At 42.6% G+C, this 24183-nt stretch overlaps 1 protein-coding gene across 2 annotated transcripts in view; it reads right to left on the minus strand.

Annotated features, from left to right (window-relative positions):
* SRGAP3 (SLIT-ROBO Rho GTPase activating protein 3) overlaps positions 1–24183 on the minus strand; it is a 274861-nt gene that overhangs the window by 40126 nt on the left and 210552 nt on the right. For both annotated transcript variants that reach the window (XM_027864072.1, XM_027864073.1), the window contains exons 11-14: positions 17776–17803; positions 11013–11115; positions 4949–5009; positions 3706–3783 (exon numbers count right to left, since the gene is read on the minus strand). In XM_027864072.1, the coding sequence (XP_027719873.1) occupies positions 3706–3783; positions 4949–5009; positions 11013–11115; positions 17776–17803 (270 nt within the window). The remainder of the gene's footprint in view (positions 1–3705; positions 3784–4948; positions 5010–11012; positions 11116–17775; positions 17804–24183) is intronic.

Raw genomic sequence — 24183 nt, forward strand, 5'->3', positions numbered from 1 at the left:
GTTATCCAGTGTCTGGGCTATCCCTCTCAGCTTTGAGACATCTACAAATTTGATAAGCATGTTCTCCATTTTTTTTTTTTGTTGGGGCAGTTGCCGTTTTTTGGGGGGGGGGGTTTAAGTGACTTGCCCAGGGTCATACAGATAGTAAGTGTCAAGTGTCTGAGGCTGCATTTGAACTCAGGTCCTCTTGATGCCAAGGCTGGAGCTCTATCCACTGTACCACCTAACTGCCCCCTCTATATTTTTATTAGTTATCAACAAAACTATTAAATGATACAGGAACATTTATAGTCATCCACAGCTTATTCAGTCTCTATTTTTATAAAATGATGGTATAATATTAACAATGATAACAATAATAGCAGCTAACATTTATATGCTGCTTTGTATTCATCTTCAGTTACCCACTCTGGCTTCCATCTTCTGTGTTTTTATTTTAAAAATCTAAGATATCCAATGAATTTCTGGTAGATCCACATTGTTCTCTTTTAGATAGTGCCCCCCTTTCTTCCAAGTCATAATAATATATTATTTTGTTATGAGAATTTCATTCTTGATAGTTTCCTACCCCTCTTAGATTGAGTGACTTTCTAGAATTCTAGGCCATGTAAAATCATATAATCTCAGAACCTTTTGAATTCACTTCCCAAATTTAGGATGTAATCAGACTAAGTTTGATTTTCCTCTCTTTTTCTATGATGAATTCTAGGAGAGGATGGTCTTCTCCTCCCAAGGTTTATATTATTTCTACTTTAGCTACCAGTTCTTCCCTTTTTGGTCAGAATCGAGGCCATATTCCTATTGTCAAGTCCCTCTTTTGAAAAATGAAAATCGTCACTAAGGTGAATCAATAATTCATCAGCTAGTCTGCCTTTTACCAAGACAGAGTTTCACAGATGTTTAAATAATGAAGTGTTCCACCATTACTATATGACATCTCCATGTCAGTATCTTAACCTATTTTCAAGACTCATCACATAGTTACTCCTTTGGTCTAGGTGGTCTGTTGCATACACTTATAACAATGTCTTTTTCTCCTTTTGCCAAAGCCCACCTAAATAATACCTGCCACCATGCTTTCCCTTTCTACTTTCTTATTAATAAATAGTGCTATTCTGCCACTCCCTTTGTCCATTCTGTTCCTTTTACATAAAGTACATTCCCTTTAATAGCTGTATTCCAGTCATGGGTTCTAGCCCATCAAGTCTCAATATACCAATGAGGCCAAATTTTCGTACTTCTGTTTGAACCTCTCTAATTCATCTTGTCTATTACCCAGGCTTTGGCATCTGTGTGTGTTGGTCAAAGATGAAAGGACTGATGGTTAGGTCTCTTCTTCAATATCATTTCCTATAAATTATTAGTCCTGTCTACTGAAATTCTTCCCACATTGTTCTCCATATTGTCTGTGGTAGTATGAGTCCTGGCAGATAGATGTCGGTAGTTTTCTCCCTCTCCTTCCATTTTCAGTTCAAAACACTCCTGATCTAACTACAAGACTCTAGTTCAACATATTTTTACCATTCTCTACTCCTAGCCAAGAGCTTATCTTTCCTATATCTTAAACCACGATGCCTCGCTTCTTTTAAGGCATAGCTTCTACACAAAGCCTTTCCAGATCCTCCCAAAGGCCCTCTTCCTAACTAACCTGCATGTCTTCTCTTTATATTCATGGTGTATATGCTTATCCATGGTCTTACTACTTCCTCTGATACAATGTAAGCTCCTTGAGAGTAGGGTTTACTTCACTCTTTGTATTTATAGTCCCAGCACGAAGCACAGTCCCTGGCACCCTGTAGGGACTTAATAAATTTTTGCTAATTGACTAAATGATGGTCTAAAACAGAAGTGTCAGACCTGAGGCCCATTGCCACAAGCAGTCAGCAAAACTCTCTAATGCTTCCAGGAACCAGATTAAAATGTAATTAGGAAATGTTTGACAAAATAAATAAAAATGTAATATAACATAGATAATGTTAATTTGTGGCTTTCTAAGTCAACATGCAGCCTGCAGGGATCTGTTTCTATTTGAGTTTGACACCAGTGGTCTTGAAATTCAAATCTTATTTTCAGATACCACTTTCTCAATCACTTGTTTACCTCTAAAAATCTGCCTTCTTTTTCTGAAGACCCTACAATCAATAACACTGGTTAAAAACACCACCTGTGCCCCTAAAAGCTCCAGTTTCAGTTTAATGCCCATGGCTATATAATCTGATTCACAGAAATGCTTTCCAGGTTTCTTCAGACAATATTACTTAACCCCCACAAGAATCACTAGGAGTGGGTAGTAGTTTGGGAGGTTGATACCACTTGAGGCTCTCTGTCAGGCCCTGGATACATATTTTAGAAAGAGAGTTGATCTCTCTTATTTTTCAAATAACATTGACAAATAACCACCTCTAAATCCCAACCACCACTACTTACCAACATATGCTAATTATTACCAGTTGACCTCTCTTAAAAACACCCAGGGGCCTACATCATCCTTTGTGGAAGACAAGAAAAGAGCTCTTTAATCCTCAGAGGTTCCAGTGCTCCCCTCTATGGGAAGAGCCGGCAGACTAATCACAAGAGCTCCAAATGTTTACTCGTCCTTCATCTTCTTCTCCATGCCCCATCCTTCCATCTTTCAACCTCCTGATTCCCATTAGGGTTCTCCTCTGCCTTGTCATGTCCATTTTCTTTGCTTTCTCCTTGAAGCACAAAGAACTCTATGCTTCCCTGATAAGCCTAGAGAGGAGAGATATGCTCTTCCAGCCTTTTCACCTTCTCCTTTAGGAGGAAGACCAATTCCCATTTCATTCCTACACAGCAGCTGTTCCATGTCATTGGCAGAACAAATATAGCACAATCTCTACAGGTGACTGAAAGAGGAGAAGCGATTTGTCCTATGCTCAAGCAGAGAAGGGGAGTGGGGGTGATTTGGGGAAAAGGAGAGAGAAAACAGGAGATGGATCTTTGGGAATTTCTGTTTGGGATCAGGTAAAGAGGGCTCCAGGGTCCTGGAAAGGAGGTTTGAAGAGACAGATGATTCTGACCCAACTGCCCTTTGGCCCTCAGCAACTAGTACTGGAAGGAGGCTGGCAGCAGTTGAAGTTGGGGATATTCAGCCCATACTCTCTAGGGAAGGAAGGGAGCTGGGAAGAGATCAAAAGCTGTCCCTTCTGATCCCACCCCATGCTACCCTCTATACCCCCAATAAACAAAAATGACTAATCCAAGTTTTCTCACATGAGGCGGGTCAGGTTTGGTATGATTGGGGGATGGGATGTGGGGAGAGGGAAGGAATGATAGGATGCTTCTTTGTGCTCCAAACTCTCCTCTCCGGCTCAATGATTCTAGAAATTCCCGGGAAGGGAAAAACAAAGCCTTTTGATCCCACAATTAGAGATAAAAGGCTTATTATAATGCAAATACTGTGGAAGAGGATGGATGTGTCATCTAAGTGCTTTCAAGGTTTACCAAAATGGATTTCTATTTCAGACAGAATTCAATATCTCAGAGCCTCGCCAAAGACCCTTGTCACAGCAGCACAGAATGCTAGGACTCACCTGGGAAAGTGCAAACCCTTTGTAAATTCATACACATCCTTTCCTGACCTCCTCACTTCACCTCTCCCCCTCACCCCGCCCCCACCCCCAGCAACCTGCCACCTTCACAAGGTTCCCAACCCCTACAGCAGAATTCGAAGGCCATTCATACCTCTCTCAAACGAATTTTTAATGTCATTGACTTCGACCTGCGATCCAGGCACTCTAAAGATACCTTGCTGCTGGAGACCTGGGAAAGCAAAAAATACGAGCATGTTAATGATTCCCTTCCCCCTTTGCTCCTTCCCCATCCACATCCCCAACCTTGCAATGCATCATTCATAACAAAAGATAGGGGATCAGTTAGGAACTAAGAACACCAGGCCTGACTAGCTAGCAACTAGCAAAGAAAATGCCTTTCTAGAGCCAAAGTGGCCATGAGCCAGAAGCTTGAAAACTAAATTTCCATGATAAAAAGGAGTGAGGAATAAAACTGGATTTTTTTTTTTGCTATTGTTTTCATATCTTCTCAGAAGCGTAATTAGGAATCTTCATACCGAGGCAAGTGCCACAAACAACACTGGGGGAAGGAAATATGAAGTCACGGTTCTGGCTGATCAATGTGGAAGGAGTCCTCTCAACACCCTAACTTAAGACTCTTGCTAAGCTTGTGCAGAGGAGACAGGTGAGCTTACTTTAGTGTGCCATTTTAATTATTCTTGCTAAGTAGGTGCTAGCCTCTACCCTTTGTAGACTGCAAAAGGGCCGAAAGTGCAGTCAACACTTTCTAAATTCAGTACCCTGGAGCAAAGCCCCGATGCCCTGCCTTAGTTAGCTTGCTACCTCAAATCCAGGCATCTGAATTTGAATCCAAGTCTATGGAAATGGAGCAGTATCTACATAAGGCCAATTTTTAAAATTACTTAAAATAGGAAGCTACCTTTTGACAAGCTAGGGTCATTATAAGACATATGTCTTATTTCCACTACTGCACTATATAATTCCCTGAGGAGCAGAGAGCTTGTCTGCTGTGCTTTTGTATTTCAGACAGTTTCTGAGCATACAGTAGTATTCAATAAAAATTTACTGAATGAATTAACGGAAGAAAGAGATAATCAAATGGTGACTAGCATCAATGACTGGTCAACTGATTTGAACAGTAAACAAAGTTAGAGCTTAAAATGTTTAGAGGGGGGAAGTATGTATACCCCATCCCTTTCCTCTGTTCTTCCCTTCTCACTTTGCTTTGTCTCCCCTTCCACTCTTTTCTTCCCCTTCCCTAGAAAGCACCCACACAGAGAATTTGTAGAGAACTCGAACAGAAATTCGACCAATCAGGAGGAAGCCAGGGAAGATGGAATCTTCCCACCACCCACCCCACCCAGATGAAGGTGATGGTGTTGCCAAGGGCTTACCGTATAAATTGATATAGCGGATGCAGCTTTCCACCACCAGGGGTATGGCCTGCCCTGAATCCTTAAGAAACAATGAAGACCTTTTTCACTTGGTTTGATTTGTAAAACATTTGGATGTAATCTCAAACACACGTAAGCTCCAGATGAAAGATGAGCACCGCCCCCAAGTTAGTGAGAAGCTAAGCAAGTTGCTGCCCCACCTTGTCGTCTTCATGAGCAGGTTGGAAATGATGAGGAGTGATTAATTATGCAGGAAAAGGCATGGCTACTCTAGTGTAGGAGAAATGCTCTGTCTGGTTACCCAGCTGAGAGAGAAGCTGTGGTTCTTGCAGATGTAGCCTTCTCTTCACAGAGAATGCACTCAGGGCACTCCTGTTGGCTAGCCCTCCCTGTTTGTGGGGGATGGGAGGATGGTGTGGATTTGGATCCTACTGCTTCAGTGATCCCAGCTCCTCTGAAAAGCTAGAGGATAGAGGAGATGGGAGATTCCCAACATTCCAGAGACACAGTAGGTTTGTAAACCAAAGCCGTTCTGGAGTGGAGGGGATTCACTCTCTCACTCCCAAATTGCCCCATTCCAGCTCTGGGCTCCAGGGGCTCTGGAGTAAAAGGGTAGGGACCCAACTCCTCTTCCCTTGCAATTGGACCATCAGCTCAGAAAGAGCACAGGTTGGGGACAAAGGCCACTTAAAGTTGACCCATCAGGCACTGAACGCCTGAGGCACTGCCGCTTATTTTTAAATAATCTAAGCATTGACATTCTCTTGAAAGGAATAAATGCTACAGCTAATGTTCATTGCCTGAGTAATGTTCAATGAATGCCCAGGGTGAACCACGTGGCCCCAAGATGTCCATCTGAGGTATGAATGTCTTCAATTTCCTCTTTCCACATTGACCTTTTATGCAAAAATTTTTATACCCCAGGATCTGGGAAAAAGATGGATTTTTTTTCATGGTTCAGTTGACATCCAACATTAACCACTCCCTCAGGCTAATGAGGGACATTAGCTGGTTGTTGACCATGAGTTGTAACACTATCAAAGGATTTTTTTTTAAAAAAAAAAGCCTCCCAAATACTGTCAGTTATAGAATTATATAACATTGGAGTCAAAAGGACTTTTGAGATCATTGACATCAACTCTCTCATTGTACAAAGAAGGAAACTGAGGCCTTGAGAAGGGAAGTGACTTGCTCAAAGTCATGTAAATATGTTAAACCAAAAAAAATGAAACACTCGCTAGCTACCTTAAAAAAATAAGGAAACAAGTGTGCAACACATGGCAGGCCTCACAACAAGGCGACAGCTTACTGGGATTCTTTATTTTTCCCCCTAACCCTCTAGGTAATACTTTCCTCACTGAGAATCAATGGAGAGGAAGAGACAATTGGTCAATTGGTAGAGGGAATGTTGCTTTTGTGCTGGAAGACATTATCTGGGACAGGGGGAAACACCAGCCATTCCCCTCAAACCAAGAGGAATGAAAGGCCTGTCTAGTAAATACCTGGTTCCTGGCTCGAGCATTTCTTCTTCCTCTGATAACCAAAAACAAAAGCAGCAGAGCAGGAGAAAAAGAAAAGATTACGCAAGAATGGGATCAGTTAGAGTAAGCATATCCTTCAGAGAACGTGAGAGCTCAGACGCGATGGCAGCCAAGAAAGGTCAAAGTTAGACCCAGGGAGAGACTGGCCAGGTGGGGTCTCACCCCAGCCCTGAGATTTGGTGACCAATGGGGCTCCTGTCCCTTGCCACATGCCTCAGACCAGAATTCTAACATGGCTCCTTCTCTCACCCCACCCAGTGCTTCAGGGCAAGGGAATTCCCACAACCTCTTTGTCTCATCCAAAGGCAGGACTAGAGTCCTTCTGAAGGTGATCCTCATACCTTCATATTCACATGATTCTTCCCCAGAGATTCCTTCCCAGATTAATTTTACTCCTGATAAAATGAATTACCCTTCCAATGTCACTTTGAGTGAAATATGTCTTGATGGAGGTTGGAGAAGGGAGTATACTGGAAATCTTTGGAGTCACAAGATACTTGATTTAGAGATAGAAGGGGCCTTAAGTGTCATCTGATCTAACCACTCATTTTACACATGAGGAAACTGAGGCCCAAGAGGCAAAATTATTTTCACAAGGTAACATAGTAGCAGAGCTAAGATTCAAACCCAAGTTTTCTGATTTTGAGGACAATGTTTTTTCCATGATACCAAAGGTGAAGCCACCTTACTATGAGGTGTTTTTCTATTTCAATAACCACCCAGAGATTCCATTCCATCTACTCTGTATTTTATATTGTATATATCTAGTTATTTTCATGTTTTTTTTCTCTTTTAGAATATGATCTCCTTAACTTAAGGGCAGGAACTGCTTTTGTTTTTGCTTCTGTTCCACTCATTTCAGTACTTAGCACACTGTCTAGCATATAGTTAGCAATTAACAAATATTTATTGACTGACTGACATTAAGTCAACTGGACAGATTTTTCATTTGAACCTTCATCCAATATACTTCCATCTACTTCATCCAATTGGTCTGCATGAATTTTGAACTATAAGAGGGAAAGAAGTGTCGCTTTTGTTTTTATTACTGCTGTCTGATGACATATGTTCTATAGAAGCTAGGGCATTAGGGATTCACCTGGGGTCCCTAGAGATTGGTGAGAACAAAACTATCACGTTGAAGCTTTTCAAGAAGATGGGGCTAGTGTGCTAGAAAACTATATAATAAACTATAGGGAACTCTTTTATCAAATGTTTCACCCACTAGAATTCTCCACTATGTGGCACCACTATTGTACCCACGTTTGCTCTTGGTTACAAAAACACAGCATGGCAACAAAAATGATCTTTTGTAGCAGTATCTTAAAATCTCAAAATATTGAGAATTCCTCACAAAGTTAGATTTCCTGTTACAAAATTAGATTCTATTCTAACACTAGAGCAGGGAGTCACATTTTTCTCAGTCTGTAATAACAAACAGGATTCTGAAAACACCTGTGCCCGCAGCTACAAGGTAGAGCTTTATTACTTGATGTGACAAAGTCTCCTGTTGTTTATTCAGTGCTTATTATCTTCATACCAGCAGGATTATTAGTTACCTGTGCTGATGCTATATTAAATAATCTTTCACGAATGTGACATTTCAAAACTAATGAAACTTCTTTATTTCTGTAAAGTCCTACAGGGAGATTTCCGAATCATTATAGAGTGATTAAGTTATGTTCAGAATAGTTTTAGGGTTAAGTACATTTTATTATATTCTAATCTTTTGAAATATATAATAAAAATAAGGTACAATATTAAGTAATGAAATTGATTATGGAACAAACATTTTATAGTAAGTCTATAAGACTATTACTCTATAAGTGATGATGCCATTGTTTAAAACACTGTATGAACTCCTTTTTGGAAAATGTCTTCAGAGCCACTTTATTAGCCAAACAAGAAAAACAAACTTATAATGTTAACATCACATCTTGTTTTGGAGCCCAAATTGTATCACAATTTGGTCATTCATCTTAGTCATCAGATTTGGCCCTAAATGATGCTAGATTATTTCCAAAAAATTAAATATACCTTCAAAGAAGAAATATTTGTCACCATTTGATATATCAGAAAAAGCATGCAATAGGCTAAAATGGGAATTACCAAGGAGAAATTCCAGAAATATGTGGAACAATGGCAGTATCATTGGAATAAGCCTGTAGCTTCCTTAGCTGATGAATTTCAAGAGGACCACATTTATTTGGATGTTCAAGACCTGTTCCATTCTTTGGATTTCAGCCACATTATTTTATATAAGCCACACCTTGTGAGGCAGGCTTAATTTCTATGTCCATCAACCTCCTGATTGAGAGCGGAGGGAGGATGAGTAGGTGAATTAAAGAGATGCCTACTCTTCAAATGTTGTATGCCTCTGTTAACCAGATTATTCAATTAACAAAAACACTCCATTCCTTAATAACACCGGGTAACAGAGAATTCACTGTTTACAGGTGGTAACTAATGAGCCTTTTTAAAAGAACTCAACATATGTTGAGACCTAGATCCCATCTCCACACTTTTGTCTATGCCATTTTCTTCAGTCTGCAATACCTTCCCTGCTCTTCTCTACCTCCAAATATCACTAGACTCTTTGCTTATACTAATCATAAAATGCCTTGCATTATTATCTTTTTATGTGTGTATGGTCTATCTCCCAGTTAGGCTATCGGCTTCTTATCTTATCATATTTCCTTTCAACCTTTATATACCTGGCAGACTTTTCTACACATAGTGGGAACTCAAAAATGTTTATTAACTGATTTATTGATTAACACAAAGATTTAAGATGGGAGATACTGGAGGAGACCTTTTAAAAAATTATTTGTGAAGGGAGGGTAAATATAAGAAAGAAGATGGAGGAAAAGGGGATTAAATCTAGAATAGGGTTCCATCTTTTCCAGAAATGATACAGCCCTCACCATGGGACTCTTCACAAACATAATTCTCTCCTTAATCCAGAAGGATGAATACTTACTTTCTAGGAAAACCTCCCATAGTAATATATTATCTCCTTGGACATCCATTCCATATGGTAAAACAGTCCCTCCCATCCTCTGCCAGTTCTTGTCACTCTCAACCATCAATTTCACCTGAAAATACTCTCGCCTCTTCTTTCCCAATACTAAGCACACAAAGGTAAGAGCCCAAAGACCTCTTGGGATTCTGTTTTGTTGGTGGGATCTTCCTTATAACCTTGGGCCACTATCTTAACTTCAGGCCAAGGCCACACCCTACTGACTGATCCCACAATAGCCCTATGCTGTATCACCCTCCCCCTCTCCTGGAAAGGCAGCTGAAGTTGGCGGACATTTGCTCATTACAGCATATGCCCACTCCTCCCTCCTTCAAAATCCCTGCTAAGAGAAATGCTTGCAGCAGTGGTAGAGGCAGGATTTTACTGAGGCAGGATTGAGAGCTCTTACGGGAAACAGTAACTTCTCCAGACACCTAAGTGTTTCATTTTCTCTAGATGGTATCTGTCAACTAGATAGCATTTGGCTCTCAAACCAACCAGCTGGGCTAATTTTTTTTCTCCTTAAGTAATGCCGAGAATAACGATTTTCTTCCTCAGCTACTCTCTTCTCTTCCCCCACCTGCTAAACATCAGTGAGTCTTTCCAAAAGGGCTTTGCCATCTACCTCAAGGTGTTACAACTAGGACAGCTTTCTGTTACTCCAGCCAGGAAAAGAGAAAGTGAATTCAATGGAAATGTGTGGGATTTATTTTTCATTTAGGTATTTTAAGTGGGTGTTACATGAGAAGATACATGTAAAGCATTTTGCAAACCCTTAAGAGTGCCATACAAGAGAATTATTATTATTATTATTATTATTACTAGTAGTAAAAATAATTATAACCTATGACTTCAAAAAGTATACTCCTGACTCCAACTCTTCTGGTGGGGGAAAAGAACAGGACAAGAGGAATAAATTGTAAAGAGGGAGGTTGTTCAAAGGAGAAACTAATAAATATAGAATATGCTTTCTTCCTCTGGTATCATGCCAAGTTTTTTTTAATTAGTTTTTTTGTATGATCCTCAGGGATTTTCTTTCTGTTTCTCTCAGTAAATCAGTCCTCTTAGTCTGGGGAAGGACAGAAGGTAACATCAGGGTATTCCTTTAACTCTGTCCCCCACACCCAGGACTGCTGTCTGCTGTGATAAGACACGGCTGACTGAGATACATGTGCCAGTATTTCATTTCCACTTAGGTTCCATTGGGGGTTGTCACTCACTTTCTGCCTTTATGAGCTCTTTGCTCTTTTCCCATCTTATTCCTGCCCCACCCCTAATAGTGCACAGGATTGTGGGAAGGAACTCAGGGGAGACAATGGCTTGGATTGGAAACCTTCACTGAGACCCAGAGCAGAGCACAAAGAGAAGGCATGGTGGAGGCAATGGATTAAGTGTGGAGTAGGAAAAGGCTTGGCCGCTAAGGTGAATATGTAGCAGGAAAGAGAAGGAAGGCTGCCATTACATCTGGAGCATTCACAGACTCTTCAGGTTTCCCAGCAAGTACCTTAATGAACGTTTCCATACGGCCGTTAAAGAGTTTATGATTATACACTGAGAGAGGCCTAGGTCTCCTCATTTTCTGTGGTTTAGGGGGAAGACATGGGGGCCTAGGGGAAAACGGAATAAAAGAAATCAACAAAACAACCAACGTAAACAGGCAACTGGAAAAGCTCTGAAAACTCATGGCCAGTGATGTGCTTGGAGGGTGGGGGTGGGGTGGGGATGGGGGTGGAGACAGGGTACAGAAATACACCACCACAGTCCTTGAGTCCCACGGCTTCTGTCTACAGCACTCCATCTGTAAGCCTTCAGAAGTCTATGACTATACTTAAAGAAATCTCAACCATGCTTAACACCATGTTAAGCAGTTTTTAGGATTAAACTGTTAAAGCAACATGGGCATGTAACTGAAATACATGCTAAATCACCACTATTCAATAGGAAGAAAATAATAACATCATATCCCAAAGACCGTTGCCATGTCAATCAGAAGGTTGCCATCCTGAAAAGCTGACAAGATGGAGAAGAAATCAGGAGAGAGAGATGTTATCTGATAGCCAGAGAAAGCAAGAGACTTTCAAAGATGACCATAAAGGGTAATTTCCATTGTTTTGGCTGAAATTCAATGTTCAATCACAGCAAAATTATCTTCCTAATGCCTCTTGGCATTTCAGATGCACTGTATTAATCTTATCATACTGGCCCGCTATGAACCAGGTAATTATTATCCCCATCTTACAGATGAAAAAGCTGAGGTCCAGGGAGAGGGTCTCACTTGAATGAGATTAAAAAACAAAAAAACAAGTGAATTAGGACTGGAATCAGAAACAACCATCTAACTCCAGCCCATTAGCCATTGGCCCCAAGTTCTGTCAGCTGGGCTGAAAGTGTCTTGCTTTAGTTGAAGCTGCCTTTTCCTGAGCTCTACTCTTCCACAGACTAGAGCAGCCAAATAAGAAAACACCAGCATGATTCACCAGAGACAGTGAAATAGCCACAGACACTGGACATGTTTCCAAGGTTGCTTAACATGCATATACCTGTGGGTTTCTATTTGCTCATCTTTTATTACCCGGGGTGGCCTGACTCAACATGGTTATTTTCCTGGAATAATCTATTTGAGATTAAGAAAAATTCCCACCAACCAAGTAAAAGGGTCACAGTTTTAGAGGTGGAAGCTTATCCTGTAGTGTCAAACCGAAATAGAAAAGAACCCCTGCAAGCCACAAATTGACTTAGAAAACCACAAATTAACATTACCTATGTTGTAGTGTATTTTATTAAACATTCTCAAATTACATTTTAATCTGGCTCAGGACTCACTAAGGAGTTTTACCTTACCAGCCATGAGTTTGACACTTCGGATTTCACTTTACAGATGCGGAAACTGAGGCCTAGAGAGGTTTAGAGACTTGACCAAAGTAACACAGGTAATACACAGCAGAAATGAGATCTGAATCCAGGTGTTCAAAGTCCAAAGACAGTCTAGGATCTTGAATAAAAATTTGGAAGCAATATTGGGGCTCCTCTCTCAGGGTGAAGTATAGAATTATAAAACCGGAAAGAATACCCCCCCCTTTCCATTTTATAGGTGAGGAGCCTAACACTCAGAACAGGAAGTGACTTGCCCAAGGTCACACAATTAGAACTGGCAGAGAGTATCAAACATGCCAACTGGCAGTCATGGGGCAGTCCCATAGCCAAGCATGGTTTCTTCCCTGCTACCAGGGCACTTGTTGGCTTACTGTACCAATATGCCCAGCAGACCTAAGAAACCCATCCGATCCTCTCCCAGATACCAAAGAGCAAATGTTGCTGGCCCCAGGCAGGACATGCATGGGAAGACACAGCTGACATCCAAAACAGCTAGTTGCAACCACTGTGAAAACAAGGGCTGAAGGGGTCAGTTTTACATGGAAAAAGTCTAAAGAAACAACTAAAAAAGGTTGAGACACAAGAGGCAAGATCCTTCCAAGCCCAACACCAATCTGCAGAATTTTGGTGAGACAAATCCATCTATGTCATTTTTTTAAAGTGGCCTTTTGGGGGCTATCGGTAATCTGTGTGCCTTGGTGTTACTGATTAGAACGACCAAAAGAAAATACCAAAAATTCAGCACAAGGCCACAGGCTTCCAAACTCTGGAAGAGGGTGAGACTTGAAGAAAACAAATATGTTTACCTTGTCTGAAGCGATGGATTGGGGGAGGGGGCAGAGAGCAATAGAGGGAAGGGTGTTCTAACTTTTTCAAGGGATTTACACATCCATAATTTAGTCTTATCCTCACAACAACCCTGTGAGGTAGGCAGAGATTATTATGCCCATTCTACAGATGGGGAAGTAGTGGAGATTCAAAATGGAGCCCACATTCATATAAGTTAGGCAGTGGTAATCATAAGTAGTGATACATTCAGGTCTCTGGAACTTGAATCTGGGGGGCAGAGGCTCACAGAATTATGGAAATGGTTTTGTCATGAACTATCCAGTGGAATGGAGGAGACTTCCATGAAAACTCAGGGCCGGTATTACCAGATCCCCTTTGATGCACAGGCTGGATATATAAGGATAAAAAAAAAATCTAGGGTGTTTGCCTGTAGGCCTCCTCTTAAAAACAAAAACAAAAACAAAAACAAAAAACCTCTCAGTCCTTTGGAGCTTAGAGACACAAGGCAAAGGAAAGAGGTAGGAGACAATTTCACTTGTGTTGTCCACCCCTAGAAAGAAAACTAAGGATCAGTTAAAAGCAAACAGACTGATTTCTTGTCAAGGTGCTTTGGAAGGAGGCCTCTGAGGTAGAATTTCCAAAAAGGAAACAAAGGGGTCCCAACTTTGTACAACATCAAATTGGTGCAGACTTACTGAAGTGCTGGATGGGACACAAGGTGGGGAGCAGAGGAAGGGCTCAGCCAGGGAAAGTGAGGCAACCTAAGTCTTCCATCTCTTCTGCTGGTCAGTGGCAGAGAGAGACAGAAAGACAGAGAGACAGAGACAGAGACAGAGAGAAACAGAGAGAGAGAGAGAGATACAAGGAGGAGAGGAAGAGAGGGGAAGAGGGAGACACACACAGAGAGGAAGAAGAGGAAGGAGAAGTAGTAGAGGAAGAAGAGGAGGAGGAGGAGGATGAAGAGGATGAGAAGGAAGGACAAAAAGGAGAGGGGGAGCAGAGGAGGAGAGAGAGAGAAGAGGGTAAGGAAGAGAGAGAAGGTGAGGAAAAGATAAAGGGAGAGAAAGACAGAAGAGAGAGGGGGGAGAGAGAGAGAGAGAGAGAGAGAGAGAGAGAGAGAGAGAGAGAGAGAGAGAGAGAGAGGGAGAACATCACAGACACAGAGAGGAAAAAAGAGAAACCAGGAAGTAATGTCCCCTTTCAGTCTCAAGTTGGATCAAATTAACACAAAATGTAAGACCTGGCCTGAAGTTTCTCCAGGGGATAAGACGACAACAGAACCCTACAGAAATGCACTGCACCCCCTTTCAAAATGGAAACAATGATCCAGTACCACTGAAAAGACACAACGATTCATGGAGGTGAACATGTTAGACATAATCTCCAAGAATGCCTCTGACTGGGCAAGAATTCTCACATGATTTTGCCTATAAAAGTACCCCAGAAAATCAGCCTGGAAAATAGCTGCCAGATTTTAGTTTGGAGAACATAATCTAACTCCAACACAAGGGAAGAAGTTCATGCACTAGGCAGCCAAAATCAAGACTTTGGGGACAGTCCTGTATGTGTCATGGTCTGTGTACCGAAGCTTGTCTCTTTTTTGCAAAGACATCAATCTACTTATAAAACAGCAGTGCAGACCTTCCCAGACTCTCATCAACAGCAATCATTATTCAAGTTTGTTTGTTACCCCTGGCATAAGTACACCAGGCACTGAAGAAAGAGGTCTGAGTTTAGAGAAAATCTGGATTCTGGGCGTTGTAGAAAAGTGAATTTTTAAAACATATATAGAATTGAAAAACAGTGAGGTCAACAACCACCTTTTCCCATCTCATCTCGCATCCCCTATTCTTCTCTCCAAACCCTGTGCACCAGGCAAAGGTGACCTGTCTCCACAGGATCCGCCATCTATATTGGGAAGCTGTACTGTGTAACAGAATAAGCATTAGCCTTAGAATTTAAAGATCAAGGTCAAAGTCCCTGCTCTGGCATGCACTAGTTGTAAGACCTCAGAAGGATTGTTTGTTTAAAAAAAAAAAAAAGACCAAAAAGAAAAAACAGCGAGGTCAAAACAAGTTAAAACTAGATTTGGAGCGAAAGCAATACTTATTTAATTCATTTATTGTTCTACACTTTGTTACTATCAACTCACTGAAAGTAGGATTTCTTTCCCATTACTTACTAGTTTTAAACTCAAAGTTTCTAAAAGTGCTTTCAAATTCACTTTCTGAAAACTCACATAAAAATTGGATTTTGTTTTGTTTTCATTTCAGCAACTCCCCATCTACCATTAGATAGTGAGCTCCTTGAGGGCAGGGACTGTCTTTTGCCCCCTTTTTGTAGCCCTAGTGCTTATCACAATGCCTCCCACATAACAGGAGCTTAATAAATGTTTATTGATTGATGGATGGATTACCAACTGTAACTAGTCTAGTGTCTTTGTAAACTGACTAATTTCTACACATGAGCTAAAATGGCTATCAGACCTAGCCTAGAGATGATTTTGGAGATGAAGCCTCTTGGACCTCCAGTTGAAAAGCAACAATCAAAACAATAACTTATAAGATTATAAGGCAACTGCCTCAGGACCAATCCACAGGTTTGGCAGCAGATACCCTCTCCTGAACTTTGCTGTGTGGAACAAAGTCACATGCCCAGTGAGCTCCGGAAACTAGAGGGTGGTAGAAGCTTTCATCTTCTTCACTCTTTGCAACCTTTGCTGGGAAATGTGGTCTTTAGTGCTGCCGAGAGGGGAAATATGCTCTTCTGACAAAGTGGGATTGTCAAGAAGCAATTAATGGGCTTTAAAAGGTTCTTAGAAAGCTGTTCTGCATAGCCACTGACCCCTATATGCTAAGAGGCATATAGTCTTAAGCTAAAAGTATTTCTAATGTTTCCAGGCTACTAGGACCAGAGATAGAAGCTGCCTGGGTTAGTCCTAAAAAGGACTCCTGATTTTCCTGCCTAGATCCCCCAGCAAAAGGAAAATTGTTCAGCTCAACCTTCTCCATGTTCCAGATCCCTTTCCAGGTCGATATTCATCAAGTTGTTTGGATGGCTTTCATCTCTCTCCGTGGGACAATGTCTGAATTCACATAATGTAAGACCACTTGGTGAAGCTTCTGGAGACAGAGTCTACTGTTGACTTACTCATGTCTCTGGGGAAAGATGGAGGGCAGTAAGTGGGGGCAGAAGGGAAGCTTGGCAGCCAATAACTTTGCTTCTTTCTCACACCAGGGTGGCCCATGAAGGCAAACACTTCCAATGCCTTCTAAGCATGGGTATAGCTACCATGGACGCACTCCTGGAGAAGCTCTGAGGAGTCCAGAGGTCAACAGGGCCTGGAGAAAATCCTAGTCTTGGGCAGTGATATTTGTTGTATGTGCTGGATTCTCAAAATGCTTCCCTCCCTGCCCCGGCCAAATATCTGACAGCTTTGAAGCATCTGTTTAATTTGGAGGCATCTCATGGTGGCATGCTATTGAAGGCTGACAATGATCTTAGCTGCATGATGCCCTTGCATTCCCAGGCACCCCACCTGTTTCTTTTCTTTGTTCACTGTTTAGCCCCACATCTAAAGTACTAGCTCTTTTATTGGCTTGAGCTCCTGTGGATTACTCTCTAGCCTATAAACACATACAATAAAAAGTCCTTTCTACCAAAGAGAAGACAACAAAAAACCCAGGAGACCAGGACCGCTGACCACTCTAAAAGGATGACCACCTGTCAATAGTGATCCAGGAGTGGCCAGCAAGTCAAAGGGCAGGTGGGCACTTGAGAGAGGGGCCTGAAGTAGAAAGTTTTATAGGGGTGGAGGGAGGTAAGGGTCAGCAGTTGGCTTCTTTTTCAAAGAACAACCCAAAAAAAGGGGAAGGGCACTACCTGAAATTGCCTACTTGCTCAGTTAATGTCAGCTGTTCCTCTTGAGATAATAGACTGGAACATGAGGGCTAGGGAAAATGGGTGGACATGGAGGCTTATGGGGGCAAGGGTACAAAATCTAAAGTCTTGGTACCTTGGTAATCAGTAGTAAACACTTAGTACCTATCTTGGGCATGAGCACATTGCTTAGTGTCCCAACACAGTCAAATCATGGTTGTGTCATAATTGGCCCTGACTGGCCAAGAGTAACTCAATAGTTCTCCTAGAATCTCAACATTTGGTTCAATCCCCAGTAGCGTAGATGACAGTCAGGACCTCAGTAATACAAAAAAAAAATCATTATCTCATAGAATGCAGTAAAAGGCTACCCAAATATAACCCATCTCAGTATCTGTGACCCAGGCCTATAGTTCATAGTGCTATCAGGAATTTAGGAACCAGTTGGCTAGACATGATACTGTAGCTAAAAATGGGTTTGTCAGATTTTATGAATCTTCTCATATCAGGGGCATCAAGAATATCACAGTGTATTTAATGTCTTCCCCATCATATTCCCCAATCTGGTACCCAACTGGACACAACCCTGTCCAATAAGAACCATGCACTGAAGCCAGGGACCATGGCCTACCTTAGACTCCAATGGGGGCAGGAAAGAAACAGTCAGCCCTCTCCTCCCTCCCCCCAACCAAGCAGGTTAAAAAACAAAGCCTTGGGGCTCTTACCTTGTGGTGCCACACTCTGCTCTTTCACCTAGGAAGAAAACTACATGTGAATTTTCAGGTGGTTTTCTCATCCGGAGATGGCACATTTATCTTTTAAAAACAAGACAAAAAACCCCCAAATGCAGGTCTTTACACCAGAAGTCAACTGACTGTGACAACTAAGAAAATGAACGCACCTGAAGGTACCTGCTGCTTGTTTCAAGGGACATGATTGTTGCTCTGCTACTGATACACCTGCCCACAGACAGGCCTTTAAAAGGTCTAGGCATCTTAGAATCCAGGGGGCCCCAATGGGATGACTGCTCCCATTACCAATAAGAGAGAATAGTGCTAGGAGACTGATAGTTCAAGGCTATTCCTAATGGGTTTCTGGATAAGGCAAATCACATTGCCTAGCACATAATAAGTGCTTAGTAAATGTACGTTGATTGATTGATTGATTGATTGGTACCTTTCTTCCAGCATTCTGAATCAGGTTATAATGGGAGATAACAGATGGACAACCAAGGGCTGACATAGAATCCACAAAAGAACCAGCACAAGACCTCTAGGGCATTGGGTAGGTCTTCTAAAGAGGACTTATGGTAAGTCAGAGATAAAAATTAAATAGAAAAGAAGGAGTAGATGGGAACCATGGAAGAATGCCCGTATTTATGAAGTCAAGGATTATGAGATCCTAGACTATGAGCTGCAAGGGACTTTAAAGGCTCCCTAGTCCAACCTCCTTATTTTACAGATGTGGAAACAGAGGCTTACGTGACCTGCCCAGGGTCATACAGGTAACAACAGCAGAGCTGGAACTCAAATCCAAGTGAGTTCTGGGAATTGGGGTGGTGATGGTGGCCATCCCTTGTGGGTACCACATTGCCTCCAAATATCAAACTAAAGTAATAGCAACTTAAAATGAAAGAGAACTCTTGGAACAATAGCCCAAGAGTTGTATCTGGAAAAAAGGAAGGTTCAGATCCTTCCCTTTGCTATGGTCTTTTCAGTAGACCTGGGCCTTGAGAAGCTCCAGCCTCCTGGTCGCTGCTACAACATCAGACCCCCAAAACAAAAGATGCGAGATGCTGGCCCTGACTTACTGAAGCCCAGGGATGGCCTTCACCTCTTGGGATTGGGGGCAGCAGAGCTCGTGCTCCTGCTTCATGGACCACCTTCTAAGAGCGTCGAGTTCTACAACAGTTCAACACAGCTTTCCCAATGAAATAACCAATGGTCCCGTAACAAAATGTTTCAAACTCTAGTACAGGCTCAGATCTCACCCAAGGAGCCCCTGAGGATCCACCAAAGGAGCCTTCATCTCCTTTCCAGGGCACTCAGTAAAGGAATGTGATTTGAGGCATGATGGGTTAGGGGAAGGGAGTCGTGTGTGAAGAAGCGAGAAAAGATCCTGTCTGTGGATAGGCTGGCAGAAAACCAAAGATCCTGGGGTATTCTAGACCAGCGCTGTCAAACTAAAACAGAAACAGGGACCACTAATTCATACATCAGGATCCCTTAGTTTTAAAATGTAATGTTGTCTATGTTTTATTGTATTTTTATTTATTTGGTTAAATATTTCCCAATTACATCTTACTCTGGTTCTGGTGCACTCAGGAAGGTTTTGGGTTGCATGTGGCCAACGGGTTCATGTTTGACACCTTTGCCCTAGAGGCCAACAGGGGCTGAAGCAAGTGACGTCAAAGAGGCCTAAAACTCAGCAGGCTGGATGGGACGCTACCAAAAAGGAGAACTTCCACAGAGAGTGGTGCCAAGCTCAGTGGGAGTCTCCATCCCACTTGAGGAGTGGTCAGGGGGAGGGGGTGCTATTCACAAGGGGTTTTTGCAAAGTTTTGTTTGGGGCTCTGGAATGAAAAGTGACATTGGCTCATTTGTTCTAAGAGTCCTGGCCCAGCAATGGCAGAGGCATTAATGGTGGATCTAACGACGTAACATGGGAAGGGGCAGCTCTCAGTCCTTGACTGAGGATCTAACAGTAATTCACCAACCCTAGTGTAAATGGAAGAACCGTATGCTCTGGTATAGAAAATCAGGCTAAGTAAGAAAAACCAGATGGAAGCGAGCCCCAGCCTAGCTATTAGCAGCTCACAAAGATCATCTACCCAGGGAGCAGCAGAGAGTAGTGGCACCCCAACAGCCCCAACCCACTGGCAAGGCCTCAATTATGGATTGTGAGCTCCTTGAGGACAGGAACTGAGTTTTTGCCTCTCTTTGAATTTCTAGCACTTAGCACAATGCCTAGCACAAAGCAGATAATAATAATAATAATAATAATGATAATGATGATGATGATGATAATAATAGCTAACATTTATATAGCACTTACTAGGGGCTAGGCCCTGTGCTAAGTGCTTAATAAATGTTTGAGGACTGACTTGTTTGTATTCACCGGCTTTATACATATGCATTATGTGTTTTATATGTATTTATTGTTTCCTCCATTAGATGTAGGCTTCTAGTGAGTACAGATTGTCTCACTGCTTGTACTTGTATCTCCAGTGTCTAGCATAGTCATAACACATAGTAGGTGCTTAATAAATATTTGTTGATTGATTGATTGGTGACCAAGGCATGGGGTGGAAAATGTTAAGAATGTGCCTGGTGAATGGCAAACAGCCCGATTTGTTTTGAAGCTCAGGGTGTAGGAGGAAGAATAATGTGAGAAGGCTGGAAAAGGTAACCTGAAGCCCATGTGTGGAGGACCCTGAAATGCCAGGCTAAGGATTAGGACTTTAATGAAAACAAAACAACATTTTTTCTTACCCTACCATTTGCAAAAGCCACAGTGGGATTTTCTCCTTCCTGGAGCCCTGGAAGGAAGGTGCTGGTTGCCATGACAAATAAACATTCAGTCCTGCTCTGGCATTTGCAAGAACCTCCTGGACGGCTCTCCAAGGGGCTTCCTTCTCTCTAGCCACCTCCCCCATGGTCTCTTCTAGCCTCCTGCTTCAGAGTCCATCCCCTGGAGGGATTTCCACTCTACCCCTAACCACCCCACCCCACCCCACCCTCAGCCCTGCCTCACTCCTGACTGGTGACAGCCTCTCCAATAGCACTACTTCAGGAAAGCTGAAGCCTTCCTTCACTTCACTCCCCCTCTCAGGCCACCTTCTCCACAGCCTCCTTGTCCAAGAATCCGACAGTCTGACCATTGCTCTCTGCCCTTTCCACCTCTCCTCCCCTTCCCCCTCTGGTTCTCGAATTAAGAAACATGGTCAGTTAATATCTGTTATTGTTCCTGGACTTGTTGGTCAGTCGTTTCTCAGTCATGTCCAACTCTTTGTACCCCATTTGGGGTGTTCTTGGCAAAGATACTGGACTGGTTTGCCATTTTCTTCTCCAGCTCATTTTACAGATAAAGAAACTGAGGTAGACAGGGTTAAGTGACTTGCCCAGAGTCACACAGTCACACAGTGTCTAGACTAGATTGAAACTCAGGATTGTTCCTAGATGGGGCATGTTAATTAACTCACTTCCCTATGACTTTACTCACCATCTCACTACCTGACCAAAATGCTCCTATCTGGCTAGTACTCCCCTCCTTAAGTAGTCTCCCTCATTAAAATGTAAGCTCCTTGAGGACAGGAGTTGTCTTTGCTTTGTATTTCTATCACCTGGGCTTAGCACAATGCACAGTACCTATTAAGTCCTTAATAAATGCTTGCTTGCACATTCATTCATTCATTCATTTAATCATTCATTCATTCGTCTTTGTCTTTCTTCTTCTTGCAGCATTTTTCTTTCTCTTTCTTTCTGTTTTGGTGAGGCAATCAGGGTTAAGTGACTTGCCTAGGGTCACACAGCTAGTGAGTACCATGTGTCTGAGCCCGTATTTGAACTCAGGTCCTCTTGACTCCAGGGCCAGTGCTCTATCCACTGTGCCACCTAGCTGCCCCTCCTGTAGCATTTTTAAATAGTCGGAATCCCAGCATACTTCCAGAAGCCCACCAAGGGTGCCTTGCAGAGGCAGAAAAGCCAACCAAAAAGGCTACCAGCATGAATACCACAGCACTGGGGACCAATGTCCCAAGGAGGGTCAGTCAACAAGCATTTACTAAGCACCCTCAAAATGCCATATTGTGCTAAGCTCTGGGATTTCGAGGAGAGGCAAAAGACAGCCTAGCCCTCAAGGCACTCAGTCTAACAGGACTAAAGACAAAATATGCAAGCAACTTTATACAAACAAGATACACACAAGATAAATTGGAGATAATCAACAGAGGATTTGAATCAACTGGAGCCCTGACCAGAGGAAAAAGGAGATGAGTCAGAGGTTTTTCCAATTTCCTGGCTTTCTAGGGCATCTTTCCCTAAGAATTCAGAATCCTTCTGCTGTGTCGATTATCTCATCTTACTCATGGGAATTAGGATGGAGCAGGGATCAATCTCTCTCACTTTGCAGATGAGGCCCATAAAAGTTAGAACGGCTTGTCTAGGGTCATATAGGAAAGAGCTAGAAGCCAGCTGCCCACCTACCAAACCACAGCAAAGGCCTTGGGAAATATCACTATGAATCTCTCCACCCACGCCCACACTCAAATACTAAACAGCTAACTAGGACCCTGAAATCACAGAGAGAGCAGATTAGGCAGAGCAGAACAGAGCCCGGAGATGTCAGGGTGCCTGGGACTTTGGGGAACTTCAGAGTGCTCTCATGGAAGGGTGACAGTCAAGGAGAACGAGGGAGGAAACGGCTTGGAGGGAAGAAGGTGACAGACTCTAGAGGCAGCTAGAAGGTCATTACTAAATTAAGTCTCTTTGACAGCGATGTCCCAGGAGTTACTGGGCAGGAAAACCATAAGCCCTCTGTATGGTTCAAGATGTCAAGTAAAGAAATTCAAAAAGCATAATGTAAGAAATAAATTATTTACTTTATCTATCAAAATTGGGCACGGTAGGGAAGTGCTGGTAGGGGTTGGAGGTAGGGGAATAACGCACCGCAAAGAAGATAAAGAAATGGAGTCTGAGTCTCCCATCTCCAGCCCTATGGTGGTTGCTATTGTTCAGTCATTTTCAGTTGTGTCCGAGTCTTCATGACCCATTTGGGGTTTTCTTGGCAAAGATACTGGAGTGGTTTGCCATTTCCTTCTCCAGCTCATTTTATAGATGAGGAAACTGAGGCAAACAGGGTTAAATGACTTGCCCAGGGTCACAGAGCTAGAAAATGTCTCAGAGTTGAATTAAGGAAGATGAGTTCCTGACTCCAAGCCAGGCACTCTATCCACTGGACCTCTTAGTTGCCCCCTAAGCATTTATTAAGCACTTACCATGCGCCAGGCACTGTGCTAAGACCTGGTGAGACAATGAAAGGCAAGAACACATTTCGTGCCTTCAAGCAGCTCACAACATACAAGTCATTTTGTATTTAAAAGATATAAACAAACAGTATAAATCCAAAGTCCTCTCTCAGGGAAAGCACTAGCAGTGTCAGTGGCAGTAGAGGAGGAGACTACCCAGAAGGGCTTCCTGCAGAAGGTGGGATTGGAGCAGTATTCAAGGAAGCCTGGGAGGCCAGGAGCAAAGCAAGAAAGGGTTCTCATCACAGGTGGAACCTGACCTGACCCTTTCGAGAAGCCAGGGATTCTGAGAGGCAGAGGTGAGGAGGGCGTGCAGGCCTGACACAGGGGACAGTTCACAGGGTCAGCAAGTTCGGGGGACAGCCAGCAGACCAGTGTGGCTGGAACATGGCGTCCACAAATGGGAGCCATTGGGGAAAAGATTGGAAAGGTGCTGGGGAGGGCTTTAGACCTCAGGCTCCTCAGAGCTTAGCAGGTTATCCTTGAGGGAATAGGGAGCCACAGAAGATTTTAGAGTAGTTAATACTGCTTTAGAGATATTGTGTCTTAATAACATAAATTTGGCAGAGTGTGGGGGATGGGCTGGAGATGGAAGAGACTAGAAGCAGGCATACCAGCTATTACAAGAGTCCAGGAAAGAGGTGATGAGGGACTGAATTAGGGTAGAAGCTGTTTTCAGTGAGAGGAGACAGATGTGGAGGTAGAATCAATAATATTTTATATGTTCCGGGATGAGGGAGATTATAGATTTAGAGCTGGAAGGAATTTTAGAGACTATTGAGTCCAATGCCCTATTTAGCAGATGAGGAAATTGAGGCAGGCAGTGGTTAAGAGACTTGCCCAGCATCATACAACTAGTAAGTGCCTAAGGTAGGATTTGAATTCAGATCCTCTTGACTCCAAGTCTAGCACCTGGTCCGCTATGCCATGCCACCTTTCACGATGGAAGAAACAAAAATGATTCTGAGATTGTAAAACTGAGTAACTGTCAGGATGTTGCTGAGCAGGTGTTTTATTGCCGCCCAATATGACTGGAGAGACTCACAGGATAGCTAAATTATCACACACACACACACACACACACACACACACACACACACACACACAC

This window comes from Vombatus ursinus, unplaced genomic scaffold, assembly GCF_900497805.2.
Source record: "Vombatus ursinus unplaced genomic scaffold, bare-nosed wombat genome assembly UNPS02014773.1, whole genome shotgun sequence".
Classification (NCBI taxonomy): domain Eukaryota; kingdom Metazoa; phylum Chordata; class Mammalia; order Diprotodontia; family Vombatidae; genus Vombatus; species Vombatus ursinus.